The 25,956-nt window shown below is 43.6% G+C and overlaps 1 protein-coding gene across 1 annotated transcript in view; it reads right to left on the bottom strand.

Moving 5' to 3' along the window:
• The window catches only part of rttn (rotatin), a 61,517-nt gene extending 35,561 nt beyond the window's left edge, over window positions 1–25,956 (bottom strand). The window contains exons 1-26 of the mRNA XM_056299097.1: window positions 25,786–25,956; window positions 24,999–25,186; window positions 24,408–24,597; window positions 21,258–21,356; window positions 21,008–21,098; window positions 20,737–20,851; window positions 17,700–17,850; window positions 16,797–16,965; window positions 16,477–16,667; window positions 16,081–16,196; window positions 14,991–15,158; window positions 14,539–14,751; window positions 13,828–13,940; window positions 13,544–13,670; window positions 12,839–12,964; window positions 12,483–12,599; window positions 11,757–11,896; window positions 10,581–10,752; window positions 10,248–10,347; window positions 9,753–9,838; window positions 8,913–9,030; window positions 7,721–7,817; window positions 7,559–7,624; window positions 7,263–7,454; window positions 5,878–6,120; window positions 3,480–3,642 (exon numbers count right to left, since the gene is read on the bottom strand). Coding sequence (XP_056155072.1) covers window positions 3,480–3,642; window positions 5,878–6,120; window positions 7,263–7,454; window positions 7,559–7,624; window positions 7,721–7,817; window positions 8,913–9,030; window positions 9,753–9,838; window positions 10,248–10,347; window positions 10,581–10,752; window positions 11,757–11,896; window positions 12,483–12,599; window positions 12,839–12,964; window positions 13,544–13,670; window positions 13,828–13,940; window positions 14,539–14,751; window positions 14,991–15,158; window positions 16,081–16,196; window positions 16,477–16,667; window positions 16,797–16,965; window positions 17,700–17,850; window positions 20,737–20,851; window positions 21,008–21,098; window positions 21,258–21,356; window positions 24,408–24,597; window positions 24,999–25,186; window positions 25,786–25,816 — 3,582 coding nt within the window. The 5' untranslated portion in view covers window positions 25,817–25,956. The remainder of the gene's footprint in view (window positions 1–3,479; window positions 3,643–5,877; window positions 6,121–7,262; window positions 7,455–7,558; window positions 7,625–7,720; window positions 7,818–8,912; window positions 9,031–9,752; window positions 9,839–10,247; window positions 10,348–10,580; window positions 10,753–11,756; window positions 11,897–12,482; window positions 12,600–12,838; window positions 12,965–13,543; window positions 13,671–13,827; window positions 13,941–14,538; window positions 14,752–14,990; window positions 15,159–16,080; window positions 16,197–16,476; window positions 16,668–16,796; window positions 16,966–17,699; window positions 17,851–20,736; window positions 20,852–21,007; window positions 21,099–21,257; window positions 21,357–24,407; window positions 24,598–24,998; window positions 25,187–25,785) is intronic.

The raw sequence follows: 25,956 nt of genomic DNA, 5'->3' as shown, positions 1-25,956 counted from the left end.
CTATACTGGATGTTGCTTTTATATATATATATATATATATATATATATATATATATATATATATAGTGGATATAAAAATTCTACACACCCCTTTTAAAATGGCAGGTTTTTGTGATGTAAAAAAAATGAAACCAAGATACATCATTTCAGAACTTTTTTCCACCCTCAATGTCATTTTGCAACCTATATATAACTGAAGTTAAAAACAAACTAAAACCTTTAAGGGAAACAAAAATAAAAAACCTGCCATAAGCTGGTTACATACAGGTACACACCCCTAAACTAATACTTTGTTGAAGCACCTTTTGATTTTATTACAGCACTCAGTCTTTTTGGGTCAGAGTTTATCTGTCAGCTTGGCACATATTTTTCATCCATTATTCAAACCACTTATCCTGCTCTCAGGGTCACGGGGACGCTGGAGCCTATCCCAGCAGTCACTGGGTGGCAGGCGGGGAGACACCCTGGACAGGCCGCCAGGCCATCACAGGGCACGCACGCCCACCCACCCACGCACGCACGCACGCACGCACGCACACATACACACACACACACACACCTAGAGACAATTCAGTATGGCCGATTAACCTGACCTACATGTCTTTGGTCTGTGCGAGAAAACCGGAGCACCCGGAGGAAACCCAGAGACACAGGGAGAACACGCAAACTCCACACAGAGGACGACTCCCAAAGTTGGACTACCCCGGGGCTCAAACCCAGGACCTTCCTGCTGTGAGGCGACCGTGCTAACCACTGCGCCACCGTGCAACCCACAGTGCTCACATGTGCAATGCCCACATCTTGAATTGGCAATATCTTCCTACTCTTCCTTGATCCATCAGACTGCGAGAGCATCTCTTGTGCACAGCCGTCTTCACATCACCCCACAGAGTTTCAATTGACAGGCTCTGCCTGGGCCATTCCAAAATGTGAGCTTCTTTTGGTGAAGCCATTCCTTTGTTGGTTTGGCTGTATGCTTTGGGTTGGTGTCGTGTTGAAAGGTGAAATTCCCATTCATCTTCAGGTTTGTAGCAGACACCTAAAGGTTTTGTGCCAAAAATTGAATGGCATTTGGAGCTATTCATGATTCCCTCCACCTTGACTAAAGCCCCAGTTCCAGCTGAAGAAAAGCAGCCCAAAAGCCTGATGCTGCCCCACCATGCGTCACCGTGGGTATGGCGTTCTTTTGGTGATGTGCTGTTTTTGCACCAAACATACCTTTTGGAATTATAGCCAAGAAGATCAACCTTGGTCTCATCAGACCATAACACGTTTTTCCCACATGGTTTTGGGAGACTTGATGTATCTTTTTGCAAACTTTAGCTGAGCTTGGATGTTTTTTGTTGTTGTTTTTTTTCTGTGAAAAGGCTTCAATCTTGCCACCCTACCCCATAGCCCAGACACATGAAGAATATGGGAGACTTGTCACATGTAGGGAGCAACCAGTACTTGCAAGAAATTCCTGCAATTCCTTTAGAGTTGCTGTAAACCTCTTGGCAGCCTCCCTGACCAGTTTTCTCCTTGTCATCACTTTTGGAGGGATGTCCTGTTCATGCTAATGTCACTGTCGTGCCATATTTTCCTCACTTGTTGATGATTGTCTTCACTGTGTTCCATGGTATATCTAATGCCTTGGAAATTCTTTTGTACCCCTCTCCTGATCAATCCCTTTCAACAATGAGATTCTGTTCATGCTTTACAAGCTCTTTGTGGACCATGACTTTTTTTTGGGGGGGGGGGATTTTCCCCCCCTCGTTCTCGCCAATTGTATCCAGCCAATTACCCCACTCTTCCGATCCATCCCGGTCACTGCTTCACCCTCTCTGTCGATCCGGGGAGAGCTGCAGACTACCACATGTCTCCTCCGATACATGTGGAGTCGCCAGCCACTTCTTTACATCTGATAGTGAGGAGTTTCGCCAGGGGGACGTAGCACATGGGAGGATCATGCTATTCCCCGCAGTTCCCCCTCCCTCCCGAACAGGTGCCCTGACCAACCTAAGGAGGTGCTAGTGCAGCAACCGGGACACATACCCACATTCGGCTTCCCACCCACAGACACGGCCAATTTTGTCTGTAGGGATGCCCGACCAAGCCGGAAGCAACAGGGGGATTCGAACCAGGATCCCCATGTTGGTAGGCAATGGAATAGTCCGCTATGCTACCCGGATGCCCCAAGTGGACCATGACTTTTGCAGTTGGATGCAATAAAGAAAATGTCAGGAAAATCCTACAGCAACAGCTGAACTTTATTTGGGGTTAAGTAGAGTCACTTTAATTGACAGCAGATGTATACTAACTACTATTTAACATGAGTTTGATTGGTTAATTCTGAACAGAGCCACATCCCCAATTATAAATGGGTAAGTACACTTATACAACCAAGTAAGTTTTGTTTCTGATTGTTTTTCACTTAGGATGCAATTTCACATTAAGGGTGGAAAAGTTCTGGCATGATTTATCTTGGTTTAATTTTTTACATCACAAACACCTGCCATTTTAACAGGGGTATGTAGACTTTTTATATCCACTGTGTGTGTGTGTGTGTGTGTGTGTGTGTGTGTGTGTGTGTGTGTGTATATAGCGTTTTTTTCCCCGAAACCGTCAATGACGTTGTTATAAGTGCTCAACTAATGACGAGCGGAATATCAATACAGATGAAGGAAAAAAAAGTTTTAATACATAGCAGTACAGGCCTGCTTTTAATAAAAGCAGTACACTGCTAATACATAGCAGTACAGTACTCTCTTTTATGTATTTTATATATATACATATATATGCACATAAAAGGTGCATAAAATCAAAATCAGTGACTATCAACGTGGCACTCTTATAGGACGCCACCTTTCCAACAAGTCAGCTGGTTTAATTTTTGCCATGCTAGATCTGTCCTTGTCAACTGTAAGTCTGCTGTGAAGTGGAAACGTCTGGGAGCAACAATAGCTCAGCCGCCACACAAGCTCACAGAACAGGACCGCCGAGTGCTTAAGTGTGTAGCACTTAAAAATGAATTGGAACACCGACTGTGAGCCAGGCCTTCTCCCCAACATCAGTGCCTGACCTCACTAATGCTCTTGAGGCTTTAATAGGAGTGAATCCCTGCAGCCATGTTCCAAAATCTAGTGGAAAGCCATCCCAGAAGAGTGGAGGCTTTTATAGCAGTAAAGTGGGGACCAAATCCATATCAATGCCCATGGATTTGGAACAAGATGTTCAACAAGCACATATGGGTCTGATATTTGGGTGTCCACATACTTTTGGCTATGTAGTGTATGTATGTACGTGTATGTATACACACACACACACACACACACACACACACACACACACACACATATATATATATATATGCTTTTTTTCCCTCAACAGAATACAATTAAGCAGGCCCTTTCCTTAAATAGAGAAACATAAAAACAGTGTTATGGTGAGTTTTATCTTTTTAAATAGAAGAAAAATTTAAACATGAAAAACATCCGCACCTGGCTCTGGTTAAGGAGCAGCTCCAGTATCCAACGTAGATCCCTGTCCTCTGCAGCAGACTCAGACTTAGTGTGCATTTGTTTGAAATAGGCATTCAGAAATGCAACAATTTCTGACAACAATCTCTCATCCTCCAAAGATGCTGGACACACTTGAAGAAACCTGTAGGCAGGTGTGAGAGAAGGCAACCGGGAGAAGGAGAAAAAAAACTGAAATGAGGATTCCTGAGAGTCTCTGGATATCAGTCTATCCTTTTTATCCTCCACTATACTTTTTATCCTCCTCTTCTTCTCCTCAGTATTTTCACTATCGTTACACATGAATGTCTTCTAATAAATTCAATGAACCTCAGCTTCAGTTTCTAAGCAGTTGTGTAGATTTGACATTTTTTTTGCGAATTTAAAAAAACAAAAAAAACAAAAAAAAAACAGCTAGACATTTCAACCTCTCTGGTGAAACGTTGAAACTCTGAGCAGAGAAAGGGCAAACAACAGTCTCGGTTGCTCCCGTTAGCGGTCGCCACAGCGGATCATCTGTTTCCATCTCTTCCTGCCCTCTGCATCTTCCTCTGTCACACCAGCCACCTGCATGTCCTCCCTCATCACATCCATAAACCTCCTCTCTGGCCTTCCTCTTTTCCTCTTCCCTGGCAGCTCCATATTCAGCATCCTTCTCCCAATATAGCCAGCATCTCTCCTCCGCACATGTCCAAGCCATCTCAATCTTGCCTCTCTTGCTTTCAGTGTACACTGATGAGCCAAAACATAATGACCACCTGCCTAATATGCTGTTGGTCCTCTGTGTGCCGCCAAAACAGTGCTGACGCGCTAAGGCATGGACTATACAAGACCCCTGAAGGTGTCCTGTGGTATCTGGTACCAAAACATTAGCAGTAGATCCTTCAAGTCCTGTAAGTTGTGAGGTGGAGCTGCCGTGGATTGGACTTGTCGATCCAGCACATCCCACAGACACTCAATCGGATTGAGATCTGGAGAATTTGGAGGCCAGGGCAACATCTTGAACACTTCATTATGTTCCTCAAACCATTCCCGAACAATGTGTGCAGTGTGGCAGGGCACATTATCCTGCTGAAAGAGGCCACTGCCATCAGGGAATACCACTGCCATAAAGGGGTGTACCTGGTCTGCAACGATGTTTAGGTAGGTGGCATGTGTCAAACTGACGTCCACATGAATGGCCGGACCCAGGGTTTCCCATCCCAGGAGAACATTGCCTAGAGCATCATACTCCCTCTACCGGCTTATCTTCTTCCCACAGTGCATCCTGGTGCCATCATTTCCCAAGGTAAACAGCGCAAACATATACAGGGCTCACTGGACCAGGCAACCTCCTTCCACTGCTCCATGGCCCAGTTCCGACACTCACATGCCCATTGTAGGCACTTTCAATGATGGACAGGGGTCATCATGGGGACTCGGACCAGTCTGCAGTCCCATCCCCAACAGGGTGCAATGCACTGTGTTGTGACACATTCCTCTCATAGCCATCATTAAAATTTTCTGTGACTTGTGCCACAGTAGACATTCCGTTGGTTCGGACTAGACGGGATAGCCTTCATTGCACTCACGCATCAATGAGCCTTGGGCGCCCAACATGCTGTCGCCAGTTTGTGCCTCTTCGGACTACTGTCGGTAGGTACTCACCACTGCTGACCGGGACCACCCCACAAGCCTTGCTGTTTCAGAGATGCTCTGACCCAGTTGTTTGGCCATGACAATTTGGCCCTTGTCAAAGTTGCTCAGGTCTTTACTTCTGCCCGTTTCTCCTGCATCCAACACGTTGATTACAAGAAGTCATTGTTCACTTTACCATCTAATCCACTCAGACCTTGACATGTGCCCTTGTTTGGAGACGATCAACGTTATTCGGTTCACCTGTGAGTGGTCATAATATTTGGGCTCATACTAATTACTAGGACCCCAGACTCATGTCATTTCTTCATAGTGAGACTACAAGAAAATGCCTTTCTTATACCCTTTTGTGGTTTCCGATACTTAATACATTTAAAACTTCACGTTGTCATAAGAGACTTGGAATTTACTGGGCATTGTTTTAGGTTCAGTTTGTTCCACGCACTTAAAACAGGTTTAGACTCCCCCCCCCCTTAAAAAGCCGCTGCATTTAGCCTAGATGAGCAAGTGTTGCTCCTTACTGTTTGGCAAAGAATCCACAAAATGGTGGTAATGGCTGTACAAAAAGCCTCTGTGAAATTGCTGACATTGCTGAAATTGGACCCCTAGATACATGTAATACAATGAAATAGGGACCATTTCACTGCACTGTAAATGACTTTGGTAAGGAAAAATTCAGAGTGGTTGGCAAGCACCCCATAAAACTACACGAATCTAAATTTTTGAATCTGAAAGCAGGTTGTACCTGGCTATGGCACAATGCCATGTCAGGGAGTGAAGCGTATCCCAGCAGGTGTGAGTTTGGTTGCTTGCCAGGGCCAGTCTGTCAATCAGCAGGTAGAGGCGGAGCCTGGAGAGGGCAGAGGTCACGCAACTGTGTCCTACCGCTGTGACAATAGCCTGGATGCAGTCCTGAATGCCACTGGGGAGGAGCGACACCCGCAGTGACAGCACCTGTGGTTCAGACAGCCTCAGATCTTCATGGAATCTGGGGTAATAGAAGAGGAAAGGGAAATGGTTACTGAGTGACAGAGCTGCTGAAGTAAATATTCCCAACTAATTTACTCTCACTTTTGTGATGACATTTGTGTTTTATAGGTAACATCCTAGGAAGAACGCGGATGACCTCACATGCATCAAGCAGATATTTGATCCGTTTTGGGGCATGGTGAGACTTTTCTAAGTCAACAGGAGGAGGGTCCCTGTTGTTTACCTTGTAGGATTACATAGAATTGATTTGAATCAATGAGAGCAGTAAGAACACCAGCTACAACTACAAAGAAAGAGTCAAGGGAAAGACTGAGAAAAAGAGTTTTCTGAATTGTGTTGGGAGTCTTGGGAGTACTGCATTGGGCTTTGCTATCGGAAAAGAAAAAAGGTTTAGTTAGGTTAGATAGATACGAGTTGTTGTACATTACACAAAAACTGACAATTTACTATGTCCTGATTAGATGTCTGTAAACCTGCATTTCTCTTTAGAGTAATCCATCTTGTTGTCACTGTCAAGTAAGCGCTCCTTCACCAATGACTCTTGTGTATGAAATTTAGTTGCAAGTGGATTGATCCATCTACGGTGGGGTTAAAACTCCCCTGCTGTAATTAAGCTCGTTAAAACCGAGTGCAAGACACACTCATCTGTTTCAATTAGGCCACATTAGATGCAAATGAAGACAGATGAAACACAAGACGCCCAATCTCTGAAACCATCTCTTCACTACAGCCTGCTGCTGGAGGAGACAAAGTCAAGGAGAACATAAGTGGTCTGGCACGAGGATCTACGGATCACACATTTCTCGCTTTTACTCAAAACAAAATAAAACACTGTTCTCTTCCTAATACTCCTAAAAAAACAACTATTCTCCCCCCTATCTGTCCCTTGGCAAAACATGATGGATCAATCAATGAAAAAAAAAATTGAAATGATCCTATTCTCTTCTGCAATGCAGTTAGGGATAACTTGCTTCCTCTTGATTACATTTGCCTTCTTCTGTCTTCTGTTTTGTTTTTGTTGTTTTACCATCATCTTTTAATACAAAAATAAAAATACAATAAACAAATGAACGGACTCTCCCCTGATAAATAAAAATAATCTCGACACCCTTGACAGAAAAGAAAGGGTAGTAAACATACTCGACGACATCACTGGAGATGCCCTGCAGATCCTCCAGGAGGCTGTCTATCCCAGAATGCCATGCAGTATTCCAGGCCAACTGAAGGGCATGGCGGGCAGGGGCAAAGGTCAAAAGGTCAGCAGAGGGGGGCACAACACAGCAGTAAGGACTGACTGCGTGGTGGGTCGCTGCCTTGAATGGGATATTGTATCTGGGAGAGAAATACAGGGGAAGAAAGGGGGACACTAAGAAAAAGTAAAAAAATAATAGTAAAATAAAATAAGGTCATAACTAAAGTCATCGAATGCATCTTACCTTCGTGTCACTGAGAGTGGTAGGGAAAATGGCGTGAGAGTCCCAGCCGTGTTGGATTTGTCAGACCTAGTAGGATGAAAAGAAGCATATAAAATGTAATATTTCAAATCTGGACATACAGACGACAAATTCAGATGACAGTACAAAACCAAAACTCCTCACCATGCGTCGACTGTAGCAATCTCATCAAACAGCAGCAAACACATCAATACAGCGGTCTCACTCCCACTGCCTTTGTTTTCCTTCAGTATCAAGGAAGCTGTCATGAAAAAAAAGGGATGAATTATAGGTGGAAAGCACCAAAGTCTTATCACAGCATTTCATGAATGAATTTAAAAACTTAATTTCAGTTCCAATACATTTAGACTGAACTGTTAATCGCCGTACGACACCACCAGTTGAAAGACGCTTTGTTCACATAGTGATTTAGTGGAGTGAAGACATTTGTTTGTTTTTTTGGAGATATTTTCCCCCGTTTTTCTCCTCAATTGTGTCCAGCCAATAACCCCACTCTTCCAAGCCATCCCGGTTGCTCCTCCACCCCCTCTGCTGATTCGGGTGGGCTGCAAACTACCACATGCCTCCTCTGATACATGTGGAGTCGCCAGCTGCTTCTTTTCACCTGACAGTGAGGAGTTTCGCCAGGGGGACGTAGCACGTGGGAGGATCACGCTGTTCCCCCCCTCCCCCGAACAGGCGTCCCGACCGACCAGAGGAGGCGCTAGTGCAGCGACCACGACACGTACCCACATCCGGCTTCCCACCCGCAGACACAGTCAATTGTGTCTGTAGGGACGCCCGACCAAGCCGGAGGTAACAGGGGGATTCGAACCGGCGATCCGTGTTGGTACGCAACGGAATTGACTGCTACGCTACCCGGACGCAGAATGAAGGCATCTTTTGATTTCAGAAAGTTTGTCTGGAATCTTCGATGCACGCAGCACCAACTTGAGATTTATAACAAATCAAAAAAAATATGTATTTTCCATTCAGGCTGGACTTTCCAGCAATATTTTTAGAATATACCTACAAGGTACACAGGCAAAACATCTCGAGATCATACTCTTTAAAACAAATGTTTATCAGTTTTCACAAAATAAGTCATATAACACATGAGCGTTGCTGTTAACATTATAAATCAGAGCACTGCAGATAAAGTGGTGAAAAATGCATTGGTGTTAAACCAGGACCATTAGCAATGAGTAGCACCATACTAACACATCACTCGCATGGTGATAACATTAAGGGCCACGCATCAACAAGTGACTTGTCATCATTTTGTAGATGTGCCCCCGAGCTTCAAGACATGTGCATAGTTTTAAGTGTTACTTGATGAGTTGTCTTGTGAACGCACCCCTGAGCAATGCGATGAGCAGAGGGGTGTGCTGTGCCAGGCTGTGCCTCAGAGAGGGATCGGCATACGTCAGCTTCCTGAGGATACATAAACACGGCTCCAGCAGGCAGTCCATGCTCTGGGGAGAAACATACACATATGCAGTTGGAGTTTAATTGCAGGGTGCGCAGACACATTTCTCTCTCTCTCTCTCTCTCTTCTCACCACTATGGCATATACACAGGATCTCCTCGCTGCCACTTCACTTGTCCTGGACCTCAAGACTGTGATCAAGATTGTGCTAATTACTTGCAACAGATCTTTGAGTCATACATAACCTGTAGCTATCCCTCTTACGCACTGTTAAGATGATCCATTAGCTGACATAAGTCATGCTCTTTGCCCCACCTAGATGTAAGCAGACATGTCAGACCATTACCTCCATTATTAACTCCTAATTTGAGGGCCTGGGAGGCATCAGTGGACTATAGTTACTACAGGGCAAAAATCACTGCTGGCCGAGGCCTGTCTGACACTATTTACATACTCAGATCATTTCATCTTTCAATCATGGACGCCCTAGTGAGCTTACTCTATGTCCGCCAGCAACACGCACACACGGTGCATGTATACATATTCATAGTGGCACACACACACACACACACACACACACACACACGCACACACAAATTAGAGAAACATGGATACAGCAACACACTCTACATGATATGCATACACGCAGTGTGTACGAGCACAGTTCTTTCTTCAGACAGAGATAAGGGTTTCGTTTTTCTTTTGCTCAGTCTCAACAGCCATCCACTCAGTGCATAACCATTTATCGGTTATGTTCATTGCTTTTACCTTGTTGCCGTTTACACTCTGGACAAAGAAAGAGATGACTCTGTCTGTTATGCCAAGAGTCTTCAGCACTGGGTGCATTGTTGTGTCTGAAGGAAAATAACAGAACAATTTAACATGCTAACAGCAAACATCTGCGTACTCCTCAAGTATATACTTTTCCGGTTTGCCCAAAACATATGGCTGTGGGAAGACACAAACACTTTTGCATTAAAAGCAAAGGGCACTTTTCGTAAGGGCAAATGTTTTGCTCTGGTTAAATAAAATGTAGGCTTTTAAAGTTGTTCATGTGTTCATTCAATGTACAGTTTACATATTGTTTAAGCAATTTCCTAATTTAAGTAACCCTTTTAAACCTCTCTTTTCAAAACGGTGCCACATATGGTTGACAGTGCAGCACAGGATATTTGTTTCAATGCAGTTTTGACAGGTATCATGGGAAAAGTACATTAGCAAAAACTGAACATGTCACTTGTAATAGCTCTACCGATACTTGACCTTGCAGTACAACGGCCAGCTGTTCAGCAGCGGACCGTTTAATGGCCAGGTCCACAGTGTCAGAGGTGAGAATTCCAAACAGCCTCTCCAACAACTCCACCTAACATCCAACATTATTCAAACACATACACATCAACACACACATAAATGTATACCCACAGAAAGAACAAAAAAAATAAGCGTGTTTATTTTCTGTTTTGTTTGCTGTATGATTTATGTGTACCATGCACAGACACTGTGTGTACATCAGAATGTTTACCTAAGCATGCCTGCTTGTGCACAAGCACAGTGTACATGTGCAGTGTGTGAATTTAGCAGTGTGTGGCTCCACACCTTGAGGAAGGACTTGCTGCCGATGTCCAGTGTGATGTCTAATGAGTTTCTGATGCAGTAGAGAGAGGGCAGGGAGGAGAGCACTAGTTGGTCCAGGACTGGTCTGGCTGTGTTGGCACCATCCGAACAGGTCAGGTGTGGCAAGATGTGTTGCACTGCTGCTATTCTCACCCTGTTTAGAATAAAAGTAAACACTTGTAGCACCTGTAAAACCTGTAAAATAATTTGATTAGTCTGTACCAGTTCATTTTCTTTAAGGCCATAATTTAATTTTAGAGAGGGGTATATGACTAAACTGCACATGTAAAACTGTTATTTAAAGTCAAATCCATCCATCCATTATCCAAACCGCTTACCCTGCTCTCAGGATCGCAGCAATGCTGGAGCCTATCCCAGCAGTCATTGGGCGGCAGGCGGGGAGACACCCTGGACAGGCCGCCAGGCCATCACATAGGGCTGACACACACACACACACACACACACACATTCACACCTAGGGGCAATTTAGTATTGCCGATTCACCTGACCTACATGTCTTTGGACTGTGGGAGGAAACCGGAGCACCCGGAGGAAACCCACGCAGACACAGGGAGAACATGCAAATTCCACACAGAGGACAGCCCCCAAGGTAGGACAACCCCAGAGTTCGATATTTCTAAATATTCTATATCTTAATTTTCCCCCAGTGGTTACTCTCCATGAACTCCCTTTGTTTTCTGTTTTTAAGTTCAGGAATTCTTATGGTTGGTTACCTACCAAAGCAATTGGCAGAGCTGACAAACCTGCTAGGAAGAGTCAAAATCTACAAGAACACAACTATTGGCTGGTGGTGATTTTACCTCTGTATCAATATTCATAGAGTGGGACTGATTGTATAACACAAGCCTCATAGGGAGCAGAGATGAGTTGATGAGCACATCACCTGACAGCAATAGACAGCAGTAATATGTCCATCACAAGAATTGTAGAGCAAAATATTCTGACTCACAGACGTTTGCATGCTCCACACAAAGCCCCCCGAGACCCAATGTCAAACTCATCAAACAGCTTCTCACATACACACTTACACACATAGACTGCAACACACACCTCAACAGACCCATGACAGAAACAAACACATACAAAGATGGAGATTAAACAAACCCACCGAAAAGCATAACCCAAACCCAGACTCACGTGGGCCGCTTAGTGAAAAGGAGTCGGAGCGCTGCTCTCAGCCTGGCTGTGTTTGGAAGCGCATCGTCTCTTGCCATGTCTGACACTTCACTTATCAGCAGGACACAGTTTCCCAGTGGCTCTTCGGTGCCTGCATAACCCTGCCATGAACACATATACATGGGCATGTGCACGCACGCACACGTGTGCACACACACACAAACAACACAACCAGTTCTGACAATGAAAGGAACAACAGGGAATTCCAACCAGGCAACACAACAGTAAATAAATACGCATCACTCTGATTACGGGCGGTTTCATTTTTCCCTCTTGTTGACATGGTGGGCCAATCTCTGAATGGCCTTCTTGAATTAAATCACACTTGACAACCTAGTCAAAATCTCATGTATATTCATGAAACATTTCCTAGCTTTCTGTTGCCTGAAACTGAACAATTAATAAAAGCTTGTGTTTTTCACCCCACCAAAAAGGAAGCAATATCACAGAGAATATGTAAATGAGTGAATAACTAAATATTGCTTACTGGCAGCTCAATATGCAGCCTCTGTGGTCCAAGATTGCTAAAATTGCACTTTTGATCAGATTTGTTTTGATTGTGGGAGAATACACCACTGTTATTTTTATTTTTAACAACATTGATGCAATGTAATGAGCACTAAATGTATCCCTACTTCATGGTCTCGGTTAGAAAATACAACGCAGCTAAATCAGAGGGAAAAGCACCTGTAAAATGGGAATGACTGGGTAAAGTGCCTCGTTAAACCTCTCCCAGGTTAGTGCTGTCATCATCAATCGCCCCTTGAGCAGAAATAGCAGGATATCCTTGGCAGCAGCGTTCACCTATGGATCACAGATAAACTATTAAGTCCACTGTGGCAGACAGCAGCAGAGGCACTGCTCGTGGAACTTTCAAGGGTAGGTGTTTGAAGCAACAAACGGACTGCATTACACATAATGCTTACAACTCCTAAATAGTGCAGCATGACACACAAGATACATGAGCAACCCATAAAAAAACAAAACTCGCACATGCACCCAAGCATGCACACACGCAGGCATACAGGGAGAATGTAGCGTACCTTCTCTGCAGAATCCTGGAGGCCAAAGGCACTGATTTCATAGAGCACCCTACGATGGAGCAGAAAGTGGACTCCGCTGCAGGCTGCTGACGCAGGTCGGGCCACATTCTGGATACCAAGGCAGTCCTGGAAGTGGCAGCCATCATCAATATCTGGTCATACCAGTGCATGTACTAAAAACTACCCCCATCTCTTATTTTAGGCACCCCATTCATATGCCCAGTTCTAGGACCCTTCCTGCTCATTTTTTCAAACAAAAGTGACTGCAAATGTAAAAATATGACAAGCCCCATATATCTGATATTTGACAAAGGTAATATTTGATATCATTTCTATTCATTAATTACCATTTACTTACCGTAGATAAGCATTAACTACAATTCTATGCCATGTATATAAAAATTAAGCAATAGTTTTTATTTGTTTTCCCCATTTTTTTTTACCAATTTGCTTTTTTTGCTTAATTACTTTTCATACTATTTATGTCTCCTGCTGCTGCACACAACAGTTTCCCCACAGGGATAATTAAAGTGTGTGGTATTGTATCTATGATTCATTTTTACTCTTCTATTCCCATATGACTGCCATATCAAACAGACCCACACCATAGCTGCATTACATTCTCTAGGGTTGTTCTCCATGGATAACCATGAACCTGCACAATCATTTAACCAGTGAATGCCGGCATAAAACGGCTTCCCTGACCTTGACCAGGTTTAAGGTGCAGATGTAGGTCTCTGTCTTTACAGTTAGTAAAGGATGGGCGAGAAGCTTGAGGAGAACCTTCTGGCTCTCTATCTGAAGCAGTGGACTGGGCTGATCAAACTTCCACCTAAACACAAAATGACAAACCAGCAACAGAAGTTGAAAATAAATGCAATGCACTAAAACTCGTTGCTAATGTTTAATTTTAACACAGCTGTAGTGAAAGGACCAGTGGGATAGTGGTTAACATCACAATGAAAGGAATTTGGTGGTATGTATCTTACAGATAAGAGCAGATGTGAACGCATTCTTTGACGATGGGTAAGTGTTGGTGATATGGAAGGCCATCTATGGCTTGGTCTGCCAGTTCCAGCAACTCAAGCCAGTTTTTCTCCCCCTGGTGAGAGGTGAGGAAATAAATACAGGTTTTAAATGCAGCAGGATGACCTGGAGGTTAGACAAATTTCATATAACCAGGAGTTCAAGGGTCCACCCTGCTGTAGCGGCATTGAGCTAGATCATTGACTCCTAGCTGCTACAGGGGTACTTCTAATGGCTGAACCCTCACACCTCTGGTTAAATAAACGCTTGAGGTTAGTGTTCTAAAAAAGGATGAACATATAAACAAACAGCAGTCTCCTTGTTGCACTTCTTATTCCCCCGTCAAAGTTAAAATCCACTAAATTGCAGTACTGCGTTTGGCAAAACATCCATGTTTGGCAAATTCCACTGCTATTATCATTAAGTTCCACCCACTTGTATTTTCTGCTAGTTTACATAATGTATTTTGTACACTCAGCTGCCATTATTACAATAAAGGCGGTCACTCTCTCATTCATGTTTATTGTGTATTAACGTTTATCAATAAACAATTTGTTTATTTGTTTATGTTTATTGTTTTCTTGTTTTATAATGTCCAGTTCAGGTGTTCTCTACAATGAAGAAGTGTTTGTGCCAACATGATATACCATTTTTAAATGAGATGCAATTTATACCTCTGCCTGCACCTCCTTGAGGAAGTTACACGTGGACTCCATTGAGAGGATGGCGCGGGTCACCCTCCTGTAGAGGTCATAGCCATCTGAGTTTACTTGCTCCAAGTATGCCACAGCTGACTCTTGCATGCTGGGAAATGCACCTCCAAAGGTGCCGTCAAGGCACAGGTGGAAAATGGCTGTTGCTGTCTTCTCTGGAAGGTGGTTGTTGGCCTGAATTCATACAGTTTTATTATCTCCAAGGGGTAATTTGAATTTGCAGCCAGCAGTGTTCATAAGTATGACTCAAGACAACACTGAGACAAGAAAACTGTACATAAAAACATTGAAAAATACATCAAGGAGGGTCGAGAAACATTACTTTCATATTGTATGCGGTACAAGGTTAAATATACAAAATAAGCAACACAGAACTGCTACACACGAACACAGACACACATGCACGCACACACCTTCTCAGGGGGAAGGATGGTCTGAAGCAGCCTAATAGTGAATACAGCAGTGCAAGTGTAGGCCATTCTGTGGTGAACCAGCACATTTTGGGGGCTGTCTTCTGAACAGCTCTGATGGTAGCTCAGGATATCTCCCAATAATTCCAGACAGGCCTGAAGCTTTTCCTTCTATTATACAGACACGCACGCACGCACGCACGGGCGCGCGCACACACACACACACACACACACACACACACACACACACACACACACACACACACACACACAAAGGAACACAAGAGTTATACACAGTAACTATGAGTGCCTGGATTCTGCAAGGAAGTTGTTAGTTCCAGGGGCAAGGAATTGAATCAAGTCAGATTTATGGGCTATTTTTGGACAAGATAGAGATCCATTCTATCTCAGTATGAATAAATTGGAACAATCTATTCTCAGCCACTTTGTTCTTGCAGCAAAAATTAAACAATAGCACATTGCTACCAGCAGGGGGCAGTAAATGTCCTATGGATTCCTTAGCAAGTGAGGAACCAGTTTGGTCCCTGTAGGAAAAACCTAAAGGTCTGGCACACAAAAGCTGCTCTCCACATAAAGATGACAAAACAGTTCTCAGCCCATGAGGCTCTGGGCATGTATTAAACTGCGGCGGGCCAGAGGGGCCAGGGCTTGACAAGTGTATAAGTCTCCCTGCAGAGGAACATACTTAAACAGTAACGGAAGATTAAAAAAATGATTCTGGGGAAAAAAACCTCCCAATTTAATACAATGCCCTCTAAAGAATGTATAAATATAATAAATGAAGATATTTACTTTAATTCAAGAACCCCATGCATGGATACACCCTGGGGTACAGACAAAAGTTGGGCACGTATGTATGTGAAAAAGCGCTTTGTAACCAAACTGAAAGCCTATGTAACTGTACATAATTCATTCAGTTCAATCACATGCCGACAGCTCTTTGACAGGCTGAGCTCCGTATGCCTGTGTGTCTGTGGCAAACTGTCTGGTGGCCAACCCAGCTCCCCTTTTCAGTGAAGTGTATCCATTCATCTACATAAGAGGCTGTTCGTGAGTTGTGTTTTTGACTTGCCAACTCCATCCCCACCAGACTGCGGTCGTCCCAGACCTGCTCGCTCACGCTGTCCCCGAGCAGCAGGATGGCATCGCTCAGCAACTCAAGAACACGCTGGAACACATGCACGCTCTCTGAAAAAGGAGGCAGAGCAGAAAGAGAGTGAGATTGTGAGTGAGAGAAAGTAAGAACAATGGAGACTTTATGACAAGTGGCCAAGATATAATAGACTAGAACCCTTGCACATTTAATGTAGATGAAGACAGGGAGTACATGGGCATCTCACCTTCATTCAATTTCAATGAGAACGGGCAAAAAAAAAAAGCAAAAAAAAACCCCAGTGATAATTGCTTCAAAATGAGATCATCTCTGCTCCTCCCCGTCTATTATAAGAAGGAATACCACGATTCCTACCCGTCTTAAGCAGTGGTATGGCATGCACCGTGGCTATAACAGTGAACTGTGCCAGACTCAGCTGCTGCAACTGGAGTTCATGGACATCTTCAACACCCAGGTCGGGCAGCTCCAAGTGGGCCACATCTGCAGCTGACTGGGGTGTCAGCCTGGAGGGCTGGGTGCCTGCCCCACCTCTATGAGAGCTTCCCCTGGAGGGATCACAAAAAGAGAATGAAGGAGACTCCAACATGATGAGCAACACTAAAATAAATGTGATGTTTAATGTCATGTGTACATGATGTGGACAGCCTGCACACAACTGTTTAAAATGCACACACCTGCTGGAGGCTGCATCTCTGTCCTGTCCATCCCCCCTCGCTCTTTGGCCAGTACGTCCCACTACAGAGGGTCGAGGAGATCCCTCAGCCCCCGGGGATGAGACCTGCGAAAGCTGGGTCCCCTGCACCTCTTGGGAGTAAGACAAGGACGAGTTCTGGGACACGGCTTCTACTCAATGATAAAAAATGAAAGTAGAAAAAGAGAAATTTACACCCTTTCATAATATACGTAAATCAAAAATATATTTGCTCATAATTTGCAGCATGAGTCTCGAGATAATAAGAAGCGATGCAAGTTAAAATATTGTAGTGTTAAAATTCCACCATTATGAGAAGTTAATCAATAGAATCAGATAGCCACATAGCCCATCATATATTACTATTAGCTTTCTTTTCATAACAATGAGGAAAAAAGTGTAGGTAATGGATAAAACCAAGTCCTGCTTTAATTTTACTTCAAAGCTAAATTCTAGACCTGATCGGGTTTTTGAAAGGCTAAGATGGTACAATACAATACAATATGGAGCTAGATGGTATCTAAAACCTAAGACAAAGGCAAGTAACTGTTAAATGTATGCAAGTAAAACACAAAGTATCCTCCATATTCAATTATTGGGATATTAAACCTTTTCAGAAAAAAACTATGCACTAGATAAATTAGTTTTTACTGCCATCAGAGATTATTAAAACCAAGCTCCAGAATGAAAAATATGTTTCAGAGATACATGGTGATGAAACATGTGGGCTAATTCCAGTATGGCAAGCATGCAAAGGCAATTTGATACCAGCTGGAACAGACTGATTTCGGCGCATAAAAACTATATTAAAAAAATATAAATCAATGTCTGCTCTTCAGGCAAAAAAAAAAAGAAAGAAAAGAAAATAGAACTCAAGCTTTGCCACCTTGTTTGGCACAGTAGAAGCTTGGGTCTTGATGAAAGCGCAGTCTGCTTCTCAGGCCCACACAGAGCTGCCGCAGGCAGGCGACAGCCTGAAGCCGGAAGTAGCTCGCCTCACCTTCACCTGAACCCAGCCTCATGAGGGACAGCAGGTTCTGGAAGTGGATGGGGAAAATAAAATCCTCATTCAGGGAATGGTTTTTTAAAGAGTGATGTAACAGGCTTCTAAAGAGAAGACAACAATCAATAATAAACAAGTAGCATTTTGTAGCTGTGTGCAAAGGTCACCCTTTGGCTCAGGGAAGATGCTTATAAAAAGACAAAGCAAAGCCCAAGCTAAAAGGAGAAAAGTTAACACAATTCCGCTCCACAATGGACCTAAACTCAGACAGTGATGGAAAAGTTGTAATTAAGTTCACTAAATGAAAGGGCACTAGGAATCAAATTATCGGAGCAGCAATTATTCCCAAGTTCAAATCTCCTACACTTTGTCAGTGATGATGCCGTGCCTCTAAATCCAAGTCCTTTAATTCACCTAAACAGCTCGATCAAGTCACAGCACACGTAAGTGAGGCTGTTTATGAAGCCACAGTAAGAAAATTACTCTTCCGTAAGAATGACTTTTTGATGACTACTGAGTGACAGCATGCCAATAATATCCTCCTGCCAAGTTCAAGTTTGTCATATGTATTTAGAATACAATTAAATTCTTGTGCTTTGGCTCACTCTGCCTGAACACAAGGGGCACAAGGACGAAGAACACAAGGACGTGCCACCAAAAAAACAAAAACAAAAAAAACAAACAGACTATGTACACAGTGAACTCATACAGTATATACAAAATATACATTACACGATAATGCAACAATGTAAGGTGCATATGGGTGCGTCAGCTGTTCAGCAACCTTGTGCACCTACATTGTTGTGTTATCGTGTATCATGTAATGTGTACTGCCCTATCACCGGTAACAAAATACAGCATATAACTAACACTCCTCTATTAACACCTTATTAAAGCTCTTCAGGGCTCATTGGGGCAAAGTGATTTCTCAAGTGGCAGTCCCTATAAGCAGTGAAAAAAATGAAGGGTCAAGGCAAAAGATGTAGGTTACTTTAGACTGCCGCTGACACAGTATTGGTTAGTACAAAATGCTTCCCACCTCTCCACACAGTGGCAGACAGACATTGTCCGTGTTGTCGGGAGCATAAGAGGAGTTGGATGGGAGGAGGACTGAGGAGTTCATTGCTTACTGTGTGATAAAAGCCCAATGAGTGCCACAACAAACACCATGCAAATTTTAAAGTGACACTAACAACTCCTCTTCTTCTTTTGGCTTATTCCGTTTCTCAGGGGTCACCACAGTGGTGGATTTTACAATTTCCATCGGTACCCTGTGAGGGCACAGCACCAATGGCGGCCGTTGTTAACCCGGGCCTCGACTGATCCAGTATGGCGCCTCGACCAATCCGGTATGGTCTTGTCAATCCACATACTGATCTGGCAAAATTTTACATCGAATGGCCTTCCTGACACAACCACTAACCCTATGGATGGGGGCACAGGTAAAGCGCTGGATGCCATCCCAGTATTCATGGACTTGTGCCCATGCCCGACACTAACAACCCTCTGACCTTCTCATTTATGGCTTAGGACGCAAAGGACCTCTTGAAAGCTATCAAGAGCAGGACGAGGAGGGCAGCAGCAACACAGGTTAATAAAAATGGGCAAAGAGGAAAGGAGTAAAAATTGCTGCGGAGTTCTCCAACTCCCCTGTAGGGCTGTCTCTTAACCCTTCTCTTTTTGCAAGAAGTGGATCATGAACAAATGTTGACCCCCACAGCAATCTACCCGCTCAAACAAAACAAGGGAAAGGAGGTTCTCGATCAATTCCCAAAAGATCAGAGACAAAGACTTCATTTTCCAAGAAGAATAATGCAAATTAGTGAATTGATGGAAGGTTTTGTCGACAACGGGGTTACCCATATAATCTTTATATTAACCAAGCTCATCCGAGTGAGCTATAGCTGCCAACGTTGATTTTTGTTTGATATTTATTTCAGTTTCTATGATGCACTAAGCTACTGTTTAATCTTTTAATTTCTGCTCAATGTAGCAAATATTTAATGTTGCTCATGATTCATATGAGACAGGAAAAAATGATTGCCAAACTTATTGGGACTTTATTTAACCCGACAGACACCTACCTATGTATTTAGGGAAATGTATTGTAGATGTCAGCAATAAGCAAATAAACTTTAATCCAAGCCAGATCTAAATGTACATCAATTAATGGGTTTTCGCTGGCTTTTAAAGAGGCCGAGATGCAGTTGCCAGTGGAATAGGTTTTACGATAAATTGGAGTTGTTTAAAACGCTCAAAAATCATACAATCTTAATAGAGGAAAATTATGCTAAATATTTCCTTGTCATTTTTTGTAGATGAGAACCAGCTTCACACACAAAATGTATATGGTCAATTGTGCATTGACTGCATTTCTGTCTAAATGAGGTTGGGCTGGAACTGAGGACTTTTTTTTTTTATCTGCGGGGGGCACCATGACTAAATGAATGTAAAGAGAATTAGTAAAGCTATATGCACTAATTATAAAGCTTTGATCTAAGGGAGCAAAACCATTAGAACTGAACCATAAATATTATGCAAGACTGAAGAATATTCTTGACTATATTAATGCAGAGAAATTACCATTTCAGGTGGGACTACAAAGATTATGATATTGGGAAATATAAATTAGGATTTACAGTAACTGGATATTCTTGTTATATCTCCCTTTTTAACTGGTAGCACTTTTGACAGCCAACATGTTTCTGCAATATCCATATCAAGATGTGTTGTTAATTTTTAGCTTAACTTATGTTTTGCACGCTATTAAAAATAATCTTAATCGAGGAGGAATCTCTAATGAATCCAGTAGAACACATACAAAATAGAAAGAGGAAGTCTAATCAAATTTTTCTGGCCAAATCAATCTGCTCAACTGTAATCAATCTGCCGTCACCAAAGAGAGGGAATGTAATTGTACCTGCACGATGCTTGGCCTTTGCAGGAAGATTTCAGCGGGAAAGTCTTGCAATATGACGTCACGCAGAAGTTCACAAGTGGTCCGGACTAAGTTGGGGTTATTGCTCCTCAGAGAGCTATTTCAAACAGAACAGAGGTAGGTTGATCTGTTTAATGCACAGTCTGTTTAACACACCATCATTTACAATACTTTATGTAAGCTTCTGCAAATCCAGTAAAAAGAAAGCAAGGTAAAGAGAATCCATCCTGTATGCATGAGGGCCATCACCAACCTCTCATTAGATGAAAGTATATGTCTGTCTGTGGTGGTCAATGCCAGCCAGGGAAACACAGAAAACTTCAGACATCTCACAGACTCGCACACTGCAGACGAAACACAAAAAGGATTCAACACAGGATTCAGAACAAATAACTTCAACAGAAATTTGTTTTTCATTCCAACAACAATACACACACAATACAAAGTGATTTAACAACAAGCTACCATATCGGAGGGCAAATCTATGTAGAGAGAGAGATAACCTGCAATCTTCTGAGGTGGAACGGCTGCATGGCTTGGCTTACTCTTCTGGAAGTAACCCATGTTGGGGGAATGCTCTTCGGGTGGAGTGAATGGAGAGGCTACAGCAAAGATTTGTGTTTGTCAAAAGCATGTTACAAAAAGGTTCAAATTCAGCGATCAAATACAGAGACCCACACACTTGCTCTCACACTCTTAACTTGGTCAGTCACCAACGATACAGCATCAATGTGGAACCATTGCCGACTGATCAAATTAAAAGTATGTAGGTGCAAGGATAGTGAGCGACTCTATATTTCATCATTGTTCCACTCTTGACCTTAGCCAACACATCTATTTAGGTGTGTACCTTCTATTTCTTTATAGGGATGCACCGACATGAACTGCCCATACTTTTGACGATTTAAGGACTTAAGTCCAAGTGCAGGTTCAAAACAGGTAAGGTTCTCAGATGCTTATCTTCAAATAGGCAAGTAGTATCATAAGTGTATGGGGCTTAAAACACTCCCTGTAACAAATTAATGACAGAACCGTGTCAATTAAAAGGAGAGATGAAAACAAAAACATGTTCTTTGAACAAAATATTTTGTTAGCATTTTTTGTTCTTCATTTGGCATTTGTATTAAGCGACACAATCTTTATAGGTTGTCAAAAAATCAGAGATCACAAAAATGCGGAGATGCAAATTCAGATATAAAATGAACTGAAATTTGTATCTGTTTTATAAACAAGTTCTTCTTGTGCCATTCTTTTAACACTGCGTCTCTACTTAACACTCAACGTGAGGTAACAGTCTGATTCAACAGTTACTGTGCAAACCTGGAATTTTCAAACTGCAAATCTGTTTTCATATTACATCAAACAATCAAAATGAATAACCTCATAAATAAATTATAGATGAAATGCTGTCAGGAGAATCAAAAGCAAACTGAAAAATAACCACAGGCAGGGGCGTCCGGGTAGTGTAGCAGTCTATTCCATTGCTTACCAACATGAGGACTGCCGGTTCGAGTCCCCATGTTACCTCCGGCTTGGTTGGGCGTACCTACAGACACAATTGGCCATGTCTGCGGGTGGGAAGCTGGATGTGGGTGTGTGTCCTAGTCACTGCACTAGCGCCTCCTCTGGTCGGCTGGGGTGCCCGTTCGGTGGGGGGGGGGGACTATGGGGAATAGCGTGATCCTTTCATGCGCTACGTCCCTCCGGCGAAACTCCTCACTGCCAGGTGAAAAGAAGTGGCTGGTGACTCCACATGTATCGGAGGAGGCATGTGGTAGTCTGAAGCCCTCCCCGGATTGGCAGAGGGGGTGGAGCAACAACCGGGACAGCTCGGGAAGAGTGGGGTAATTGGCCAGGTACAATTGGGGAGAAAAAGGGGGGAAAATCCAAAAAGAAAAAGAACCACAGGCTCTGACAAAACTATAACTGAAATAATTTTGCTACAGTTGAAGTGAAGACAATAACTTCTTTTGCTTGTCTAACACAAATCGGAGATCTGTTTTGACAAAAACAAACATTTCAGCCTTTTCACTGGAGATGTGGTCTCTCCTCTCATCCACAAGATGGGACACAGCACTGCATAAAGTTCTCGCTATTCATCCTACTGCTGGATCCGTCAAGATAAATTCTTGCAAGTTCTGCCCGTGAGTATTGTATTACCAGCGGAAACTAATACTTCACATCAAGCCATTGTGCTGTTAAAATTAGCATCGACAAAAGACTGACATGCAAGCTACATATCAGAAGTAAAGCTTATAGAGGTGATGAACTTGTGGCTATGCCCTGACGCAACATTGTGCACTTCAGGAAACAGAGAAATACATATAGCATATGCTCGGCAAGGTGTAGCGTGGTTCAACGTGTGCCAATGGACAGTAAATCCTGTCTTCTTCTACTGAAAATGGCTGGCCATAAGCAGCCATGATTGTTCAACTTTAACAATCAGTCATAATACCACTGGACCGATATTAACAATGCTTTTTAAATCCAAGTTCAGCCGATACTTATTTTCTGCTGACATATCGGCGCATCCCTTATTTTTGTCTGTCAAATAATTGTAAAATTATTTCTCTCTCTCATCTCTCAAGTAGGGCACTCCAGACGTCCCTCTCCCCAGCAACACCCTTCAGCTCCTCCTGGGGTATCCCAAGGCGTTCCCAGGCCAGATTGGATATGTAGTCCCTCCAGCGCGTTCTGGGTCTACCCCGGGGTCTCCTCCCAGTTGGCCGTGCCCAGTAAACCTCCAAAGGAAAGCGCCAGGAGGCATCCTAATCAGACGCCCGAACCATCTCAACTGGCTCCTTTCGATGTGAAGCAGTAGCGGCTCTACTCCAAGCTCCCTCCGGATGTGCAAGCTCCTCACCCTATCTCTAAGGCTGAGTCCAGACACCCTATGGAGGAAACTCATTTCAGCTGCTTGCATCCGCGATCCCACCCTTTTGGTCACTACTCAAAGCTCATGACCATAGGTGAGGATTGGAACGAAGACTGACTGGTAAATTGAGAGCTTTGCCTTCCGGCTCAGCTCCTTCTTCACCACAACGGTCCATTACTGCTGATGCTGCACCAATCCGCCTGTCAATCTCCTGCTCCATCCTACCCTCACTCGTGAGCAAGACCCCGAGATACTTGAACTCCTTCACTTGAGGCAACAACAATCTACCATTTTCCGGTAGAGAACCATGGCCTCAGACTTGAAGGTGCTGACTCTCATCCCAGCCATTTCACTCAGCTGCAAACCATCCCAGTGCGTGCCGGAGGTCGCGTTCTGATGAAGCCAACAAAATCACATCATCTGCAAAGAGCAGAGATGTAATTCTGAGGTTCCCAAAACGGACACACTCCTCACCTTAGCTGGTGAGGAGTGTAAAATTATTTGACAGAGAAAAATAAAATAAGGGATGCACCGATATGTAATAATTGTAAAAGCCCTGTGATGGCCTGGCGGCCTGTCCAAGGTGTCTCCCCACCTGCTGCCCAATGACTGCTGGGATAGGCTCCAGCATCCCTGCGACTCTGAGAACAGGATAAGTCGTTTGGATAATGGATGGATGGAAATAATTTTAAAATAGAATACATTACAAACACAGAGAGCATTTTTGCACCGTACAAGACCTTAACACAAATAAACATTTAATTTTAACTTGCAGCACCTGCTGGAGCTGCAACACGCTGTCTTTGTGGGTAGGCCATTGTATAACTGGGGAGTAACTCCGGTAGATGGAACAGCTGGTCCAGGATGCCATCTATGACAGCTCGCAGGCTGGGCTCTACATTTGGAGACAGCTGAGAGAGGAACTCCACCGCCCCAACGTCTCTCAGCATCTGGGCTGCACTTGGATGCTGTAGATGTACCATGACAAAAACAGCAAACAGTCACAAAGAAATCAATAGTTTGGTCCCAAAACTGTAATGAGATACTGATGCTGACCCTCATATTAGATGACTATTTTTGTGAAAGAGAGCGCCTTTAACCGTTGCTGAAATTTAATTAAGCAAATTATCTGCAAACATTTAATACAAGTATTCCCTGTGGGATGACTGGTTAATTTTGGGTTGACTATGAGAAAAGCACCGGTCAAGAGACACGCATGCTCGCTCGCTCGCTCATTCACCCACACACACACCTCCATAAATAGGTTTTCTTTTACTACTGTAGATAGCCAAAGGCGTGGCATAAGAAGCATTACAATTTATGAATGGACTGACTTGAAGAGCATTATTCTGGTGGGCCACGTATGTACCTTTGATAAAGTGCTGAGCAGCTCAATGACCTGCTCCTGCATTGGCACTTCGGGGAAATTGAACCATTCCAGAAGTACCACAAACAGCCTCCTCTCTTGGACCAGGTCAGAGACAGAAATCAGGGAATGGTCCAGTTTACACATGATGCTCTTCAACGCGCGCACCCTTATCTCCATCAAGGAGTGACCTTGTAAAACAATAACAGAGAACAAGATATCAATAAACTTTAGCTTTCATGGTCATGCTCAGAGTTAATTAGCAAACGTATGTCACACTGTATAACTTTAGCAAAGCCTTACGAACTTACCAAACTTTACATAACTAGAACATTTTGCGCACTGAAATGCAACAGTGTGTTTTACATTAAGTTAAAGTGCACAGATAAGAGGCGATGAATAATTAGGCGATCAATAAACAGGCAGAACACATAAAAAAAAGAAAATGACTGAATCTGAACAGTCCAAAACTGATGGACAGCAGATTAGCAAACGCACGGGGGGGGGGGGAGAGGGGAGAGGGGGGGTGTCCTGGCTGAATGCAAGCGGTAGGGGTTTTGAGTAAACGCTGGAAAGTTGAGACTTTAAGCGGCTAAACTTTAGCGTGCTAGCCTCGGTTAACGTCTGGCTAGGAGCAAAACAGCCCCTGCGACGCATGGAAAGTGAGAGACGCGCCAAAAAAACCGCGAAGGGAACGAGACAAGAGACCGTCGTTAGCATAATTAAGCTAAGTAAACGCGCTAAAGTTTAAGCCGCTAGCTGCTGTCACAACGCCGCGGGACTGGCGTACCCATTTTCTTGATCAGGTGAGATAGCGCCATATCTGGTATGTCGGCTCGGCGCGGCGCCGCCGCACAAGGCTTGCTCAGCGCTGAAGGGCTCGCCCATCTCTATCGGGTTGTTTCGGTGAGAGCGCCATTATCCGATCGTGTCAACCGCCGCGGCGCCGTCCACCCGGGCT

Source organism: Lampris incognitus, chromosome 19 (genome assembly GCF_029633865.1).
Source record: "Lampris incognitus isolate fLamInc1 chromosome 19, fLamInc1.hap2, whole genome shotgun sequence".
NCBI classification, from domain to species: Eukaryota; Metazoa; Chordata; class Actinopteri; order Lampriformes; family Lampridae; genus Lampris; species Lampris incognitus.
This window is presented reverse-complemented; position numbering and strand designations above follow the sequence as displayed.